Source organism: Rhinoderma darwinii, chromosome 12 (assembly GCF_050947455.1).
Source record: "Rhinoderma darwinii isolate aRhiDar2 chromosome 12, aRhiDar2.hap1, whole genome shotgun sequence".
Lineage (NCBI taxonomy): Eukaryota > Metazoa > Chordata > Amphibia > Anura > Rhinodermatidae > Rhinoderma > Rhinoderma darwinii.
In genome coordinates this window covers 877,950-885,652 of record NC_134698.1, presented here as the reverse complement: position 1 = coordinate 885,652, position 7,703 = coordinate 877,950, and the positions used below count along the sequence as shown (strand labels likewise).

The 7,703-nt window shown below is 53.5% G+C and overlaps 1 protein-coding gene across 3 annotated transcripts in view; it reads left to right on the top strand.

The window, feature by feature from the left end:
- The window catches only part of LOC142665000 (methanethiol oxidase), an 11,881-nt gene extending 6,580 nt beyond the window's left edge, over window positions 1-5,301 (top strand). For all 3 annotated transcript variants that reach the window (XM_075844526.1, XM_075844528.1, XM_075844525.1), the window contains 11 exons: window positions 126-182; window positions 455-567; window positions 737-922; window positions 1,009-1,126; window positions 1,218-1,400; window positions 1,495-1,676; window positions 1,887-1,965; window positions 4,183-4,304; window positions 4,481-4,573; window positions 4,649-4,767; window positions 4,869-5,301. In XM_075844526.1, coding sequence (XP_075700641.1) covers window positions 126-182; window positions 455-567; window positions 737-922; window positions 1,009-1,126; window positions 1,218-1,400; window positions 1,495-1,676; window positions 1,887-1,965; window positions 4,183-4,304; window positions 4,481-4,573; window positions 4,649-4,767; window positions 4,869-5,031 — 1,415 coding nt within the window. In that variant the 3' untranslated portion in view covers window positions 5,032-5,301. The remainder of the gene's footprint in view (window positions 1-125; window positions 183-454; window positions 568-736; window positions 923-1,008; window positions 1,127-1,217; window positions 1,401-1,494; window positions 1,677-1,886; window positions 1,966-4,182; window positions 4,305-4,480; window positions 4,574-4,648; window positions 4,768-4,868) is intronic.
- The last annotated feature ends 2,402 nt before the right edge of the window (window positions 5,302-7,703 follow it).

Here is a 7,703-nt window from a genome sequence, read left to right as displayed (position 1 = left end):
GTCATCCTCGGGGGCTCAAACACAGGCCACAAGTCAGTGCGATACGGAGGAGTCCCCCGTAGTTACCGGCTGAGCCTCCGCTGATCGCACTCCGTCCAGTCCTGACGTCTTCTCCTTCTTTCCAGCTAAGTGTGGATCGTCCTGCGGTCCCGGATATAGGACTCCTCTGGATGCCATGAAAGGTGATGTGCCGCCCTTATATCCCACATGTCAAGCGTTACATTATGTTATTAGGGGACAAAGGGAAGGCAAAGACCCCAAATCTGCAGGTTCCTCTGAACACTACTGGCGTCTCCTCCTGTAATACAGCTGCGGGGGAGGGGGGTTCCCTGGGACTGGTGTATGAAGTGCCGGGTTCACGTCTCGCGGGTGTGGGGGGGACCGGTCAGCGGCCGCTCTTCTCTGGGGTCTCCTGTTTTCCTCTGACGTTTTGTTCTTTGACCCTCATGTGCAGGTCCCCGCGAGGAGTTAATTTACGTGCCCTGCATCTATCGCTCCACCGGGATTAAGAAGCCGGACTACTTGGCCACTGTGGATGTGAAGCCGAAATCTGCGCAGTACTCAAAGGTAATGACCGCGTCCCGCTGAGATAGTTACACGGTCGTCGCCAGTATCTACATCAGGTGGATGTGACTTCCATCCATAGATGGCTCTACTGAGTGGGCGAGTCTAGATTCTCCCCAGTGAGGCTGGTGGGAATGTGACCACAGGTGCTGACACTTTCTCCATTTTCCAGGTCATTCACCGTCTGCCGATGCCCAATGTGAACGATGAGCTGCACCACTCGGGCTGGAACACCTGCAGCAGCTGCTTCGGGGACTGCTCTAAAGTGAGGAACAAGCTGATCCTGCCGTGTCTCATCTCTTCCCGGGTCTACGTGGTGGATGTGGGCACTGACCCGCGGGCCCCTCGCATTCACAAGGTGGGTGTTACCTGGTGTCTCCCAGCACTGTCTGTGTCTCCATTCTCTGGGGTGATGACCGCAGCGTCTGATCCTCCGCTCTGCAGGTGGTGGAAGCCGAGGACGTGCAGAAGTGTGGACTGGGGACTCCACATACCTCTCACTGCCTGGGCTGTGGGGAAATCATGATCAGTGCCCTGGGTGACCCCGAAGGAAACGGCAAAGGTGAGGTGCCCCTTTATGTTGCCACGATCTGAGTGCGCGGGTGGAATCGTCCGTCACATCTCCAGTAACTTTCCTTCTGGCCACATCTCAGGAGGCTTCGTCTTGCTGGACGGGGAGACTTTTGAAGTGAAGGGGAACTGGGAGGTGGAAGGAGATGCGGCACCGTACGGCTACGACTTCTGGTACCAACCGCGGCACAACGTCATGATCAGCACAGAGTGGGGAGCCCCGAAAGTTTTTCGGAACGGATTCAAGATAGAAGACGTGGCAGCAGGTAGGACGGTGGGCGGCCGGGTACTCGCTGCCGTCTCCGCAGGGTAGGGGGGCGCGCGGCGGGGTCCACGTCTTATGTCACGTCTGTTTCCCAGGACACTACGGCCACCAGATCCACGTGTGGGACTGGACCAAGCACACCCGTATACAGAGTCTGGACCTGGGCGATGACGGGCAGCTCCCGCTGGAGATCCGCTTCCTGCACGATCCTGATGCTGCGCAGGGGTTTGTCGGCTGCGCCCTCAGCAGCTCCGTGTTCAGATTCTACAAGAAGAAGGTGAGGATGAGGAGCGCCCCCGGGGTTCAGGGTACGCAGCCGCCTCGTGGTTACAGCCTGTCAGTGTGGAATTAGGGCATTCAGTGGGCACCGGCCGTGACTCATGGGCACCTTGGCGGGTTGTGGCCTGGTTCACGTCCTGCACATCGGGTCACGTAGGCGCTGAATGTCCTGCCTGCCCGGCTCATGTCTCTTGTCTTCTCCTCTCAGGATGGGAAATGGGCAGCGGAGAAGGTGATCCAGGTGCCAGCCAAGAAGGTCCAGGGATGGGCATTACCGGAGATGCCAGGTGAGGACTGGGGGCATGAGAGGTTGGCAGGAAGTCAGGACCAGTGATACTATAAAGTCATAAGGGTGTAGATTCCCCCGTAGATTATTGGGGTAGGACCGTTCTGGGCGTAATTCAGGAACAATCACAGAACGACTGAACATCTGAGCAGGTCGTCATGTAAAGAGCTCAGTCTGATCATATATACAGAGGTGCGCCACGTCTATACTCCAGTCACATCCAGAGCTGTAGTCACAACGCAGCTGCTACATGTCTTATACTCCAGTCACAGCCAGAGCAGTACTCACAATTCAGCTGCTACATGTCTCATACTCCAGTCACCTCCAGAGCAGCACTCACAATGCAGCTGCTACATGTCTCATACTCCAGTCACATCCACAGCAGTACTCACAATTCAGCTGCTACATGTCTCATACTCCAGTCACATCCAGACCAGTACTCACAATTCAGCTGCTACATGTCACATCCAGAGCAGCACTCACAACGCAGCTGCTACATGTCTCATACTCCAGTCACATCCACAGCAGTACTCACAATTCAGCTGCTACATGTCTCATACTCCAGTCACATCCAGAGCAGCACTCTAGCTCTCACACACCCCCTGCTGGTCCAGAGTCTGTACATGGCAGGGTCTGCTGTAATAGATCTCGGTACGTCTGTACCGCGCGGTGCCGCTCCCTGCAGCAGAACAGGTTTAGTTTGAGTCTATGACGGGGATTCCTGGCATATATTCCGGGCGCAGCCCACGGGCGCTCCATGCGGGTGGAAAGATTTATGTGCGAATATAAACTATTAACCCCCGACTGCTTCTCCCTGAGACTGAGATATATGGAACTGCGACGGCACCGGATCCCCGAGAACTGCCCGGATATCCCGACACGGGGTGATAAAGGAGCAGAAATGACATGCTGGGTGTAGTAGTGGCTCTACCTCCTGACATGCTGGGTGTAGTAGTGGCTCTACCTCCTCCTGACATGCTGGGTGTAGTAGTGGCTCTACCTCCTGACATGCTGGGTGTAGTAGTGGCTCTACCTCCTCCTGACATGCTGGGTGTAGTAGTGGCTCTACCTCCTGACATGCTGGGTGTAGTAGTGGCTCTACCTCCTCCTGACATGCTGGGTGTAGTAGTGGCTCTACCTCCTAATTACATGCTGGGTGTAGTAGTGGCTCTACCTTCCTTACATGCTGGGTGTAGTAGTGGCTCTACCTCCTCCTGACATGCTGGGTGTAGTAGTGGCTCTACCTCCTAATTACATGCTGGGTGTAGTAGTGGCTCTACCTTCCTTACATGCTGGGTGTAGTAGTGGCTCTACCTTCCTTACATTCTGGGTGTAGTAGTGGCTCTACCTCCTCCTGACATGCTGGGTGTAGTAGTGGCTCTACCTCCTGACATGCTGGGTGTAGTAGTGGCTCTACCTCCTAATTACATGCTGGGTGTAGTAGTGGCTCTACCTTCCTAACATGCTGGGTGTAGTAGTGGTTCTACCTCCTGATTACATGCTGGGTGTAGTAGTGGCTCTACCTCCTCCTGACATGCTGGGTGTAGTAGTGGCTCTACCTCCTAATTACATGCTGGGTGTAGTAGTGGCTCTACCTTCCTAACATGCTGGGTGTAGTAGTGGTTCTACCTCCTGATTACATGCTGGGTGTAGTAGTGGCTCTACCTCCTCCTGACATGCTGGGTGTAGTAGTGGCTCTACCTCCTCCTGACATGCTGGGTGTAGTAGTGGCTCTACCTCCTAATTACATGCTGGGTGTAGTAGTGGCTCTACCTTCCTAACATGCTGGGTGTAGTAGTGGTTCTACCTCCTGATTACATGCTGGGTGTAGTAGTGGCTCTACCTGCAGCAATAGAACAAAATAGAAAATAAGAGTCACTGGTCCTGCTAAATGATCACCATGAATATTCCTGTGGCCTCCTGTGTGCGGGGACTACTGACCCCAATATCCGCATGTGACATTACACAGGAACATAACCATGTATGAGTCAGAGCGGGGAGATGTGTAATAATGGAGATATCACCGCTGTGTGTATATATATATATATATATATATTACGCCTCCTCCCCCCCCCCCCCCAGTGTATCCTGCATTATTGTGACATATTGCTTCACAAGCCGCGTTATTGCTGCACTCAAGGCTGCTCAGGGACGGGAGTACCCGCAGGAGGTCATCACTGGACGGTGATTGTGTAATGATTTCTGCCGCTCCCCTCAGGTCTGATCACGGATATCCTGCTGTCATTGGACGACCGTTTCCTGTACTTCAGTAATTGGCTGCACGGTGACATCAGGCAGTATGACATCACTGACACCTGTCACCCGAAGCTGGTGGGTCAGGTGAGTGACAGCTGGGAGACCCCAGAGCATCATGGGACATCATACATGGACCGTTCATCCAGAAGTGCTGCGGGGACGTATCACGTGATGACCCGGGCGGATCTGAGGCTGGGTCTTCCCGGACTCTTTTTCTCCCGCCATGTTTTCTGCTGTAACGTTTGATGTCTCCTCTGTAGGTCTTCCTGGCAGGCAGCATCCTGAGCGGCGGTCCAGTGACTGTGCTGGAGGACAATGAACTGAAATGTCAGCCGGATCCAGTGATTGTCCAGGTGAGTGACCCGCCGCCCCCCGCTCCCTGCCCCCTCCTGTCACCCCGCTGTCAGCTCTTATCCTGTGTCTTATAGGGGAAGAGGGTCCCCGGGGGTCCGCAGATGATCCAGCTCAGCCTGGATGGGAAGCGGCTCTATGTGACCACGTCTCTGTACAGCGTCTGGGACAAGCAGTTCTACCCCGACATGATCCGGTAAGAGGCGGGGGCTCCGATCCTCGGCTGATGTGCAGTGTAAACGTTACGAGGGCCCCCCGCGCGGTCTGACCTGCGGCCCCTTCATGTCTCCCCCACAGGGACGGCTCCGTCATGCTGCAGATTGATGTGGACACGGACCGGGGAGGTCTCAAGCTGAATCCCCATTTCCTGGTGGATTTTGGGAAGGAGCCGGAGGGTCCGGTCTTGGCTCATGAGTGTCGATATCCGGGTGGAGACTGCAGCTCCGACATCTGGATCTAGAGCTCCCCCACTGCTCGCTATGACCCCGCGGACCCTCCTGTCCTGTTACCCTCTAATGGAATTGCACTACTACCCCCAGCAAGATGTCTGAGGCTACGGCTCGTCCTCGCTCAGGTCACGGCTTTCACTTCTGCTGATTATTGTTGCCCTGTAATTGATGTGAATGTATTCTGATAAGATGGCGGCGTCGTGTCGGGTTCACAGCTCCCATGCTGCAGTCTTCTAATGTTCTGTACTTCAAATCAGAAAATAATAAATCTATAAACTGTGTCCTCTGAGGGTCTTTCATCCGCACGTCTAGGGGGCCGCCGTATTGTGGGGGGGCGGCCGCTCCTCTGTGTCAGGGAAGGCATCACATACTTCTGTCTGATCAGACGTTATTAACCTTTCTAAATGTTTAGCAAAAAACCGTGTCCCATAAAAGAACAAAAGCGTCAAATCACTAAACTTTGCTTCTTAACATATCATTGATGACAATTGGTGCGGCCTCCAGGGTTCCGGCTTTGTCAGGAGGAGGATCCTGAAGTCCAAGCCCACAATAAATAAAAATAGAAACACTTCCAGGCATAGCCGCGCATGGGCCGCATAGATTATCCTTAGGATCGGTCATCAATATCAGATGAGTGGGGGTCAGATTCCCGGCATCAGCTCACTGAGGGGACCGCGGTATTCATCGTCTGCGGCCTCTTCCGTGCAGGAAGGTCCTCACCGATCTGATCTCCATGACTTCTCCTGAGCTTAGGCCATCAATATAAAATGCCTGGAGAAGCCATTTAAGGCCTTGTTCACTTTGTGCAGATTTTGCGGTTATTTTTTACATTTAGAATTGGATCCAGAAGACCTTCCTTTATATGATTATGCTGTTTAGGTTCCGTTCCAGGTTTTAGCTTGAAAAATACATTCATAATCTGCGCTGTGTGAACACGGCCTACAAGACCAAGCGGGTCGGAAACTTTTATTGTGGTCAGAATGATCAGCCGTGCGTTCCTGCATGTGCGGGATTGTGTGACCGTCCGTGACCACTCGGAGGAGTCTCAGATCGCCAATGGCGAGGGAAAACGGCTCGTGCTCCTCTGTAGAGCGGTCACAGATTCTTGGAAAATGGAGGAGCGCCAATTACAGAGAAGGTTCCGCTCAATGTCGCCTCCATCTACAAGAGTTACAGGAGCAGTGACCCCCATTTACAATCGCCAACAATATGTCACGTACTAAGTAATGAACGGCGCCACCGGCATAAATCGTACAATTCTCCTCCTGGGTCTTACCGGCCACGAGCGGGCAAAGACTACAAGCATTACATTGATTCTGCCATCGTGAGGCCCCTACACCGGGGGGAAGAGAGATGATGGAGGCGGCGATCACACAAAAATCCCACAACAAGTGGAGAGCGACCTCGATCAAGAGGTAAAGTCTATGAGAGGGGGCAGGGAAGACCGGCATCAAACCTCACTATGGGGCAGTGGCTTTCAGTGGTGGGGGGCTCATCCTGCGTCTCTATCAGATAGCGGGGGCCGCTGTGAGGAAGAGGAAATTGAAGCAACAGCCAAAAAAGGAGAAAAGGTCCTACAAAAGTCCGTAAACCATAAATGGACTTTACAGCATAAACCTGACAAAGTGCGAGATCCACCGATCCAGCAAAAATAGATCAGAAATATCGCGGCGTGTTCAGGGGACCGCGGAGCGTTACAGGGGACCACAGCAGGCTGAAGGGTAATTGATGGTCCCGAAGCGACAAGCAGAAGGGGAGCAACATTTATTCATGAGCGAGGGAGGACCTGGAGTGGTCCGGACTATTGTAGGAGTGCGCCATCCAAGCGGGTGATTTCTGGCCTGGCGCACGATCGCCTCCTTTATCTTGTAGAAGTACAACCTGCAAGTTACATCGTATGGGTGAGCAGGGGCTGAGTGTTTGGGCCCAGAGAGTGATGGTCCCCACCGATTTCAATAGTGTGGTCTACGTGGCGGTCTAGAAGTCCACTGAAGATGCCCCGGAGGGTCGGAATGAGACCTCTGACCCTCCATATCAGTGTGTGGGCGATGGATGCCACGATTTGGCATCGGTCACCCATAGACTAACACGGGATCAGTACAACGTATATGATATGAAAAGCCCATGATGTATGTGTTATGCCATACGTTACCCATATGAATACAGCGGGGTATAGACGTCTTTTTGTGGGATCCCGCAGGATGGAATAGGGTCATTTTACTTCACTATTCCATACATCAAAAAACAAAGGTATAGAAACGTATACCAGCCCGACGTAGGAGGAAAGGTGTAACGTCTATGGCCACGGACCGTCGTCATGACTTACCCTCTGACGGCCGCGGACATGGACGAGTGAGTACCGGGTGGCATCTCCCTCCTGGGTGGCCAGGGCACTCACTTCCACATCGTGGTACCGACTCCTAAAGGGTGCGCGCGCACGCCCGGTCTTAAAGGGCCACTACGCGCACTTGCAGAATAGCTTCAAATTAGCCCAGAATGCCTCTGGACTATAAAAAGGGCTCTGCCCTTCCATTCATTGCCTGAGCGTTGTTGTCTTACCTTAGTTTGTCTTTGCAAATGGTCTCCTAGTGTTTTCCAGTTCCCAGTGTTTCCCGTTCCTGCTGCCTGTTCCTTGTATCCCGTGCCCCTGTGCCTTGTATCCCGTGCCCCTGTGCCTTGAAGT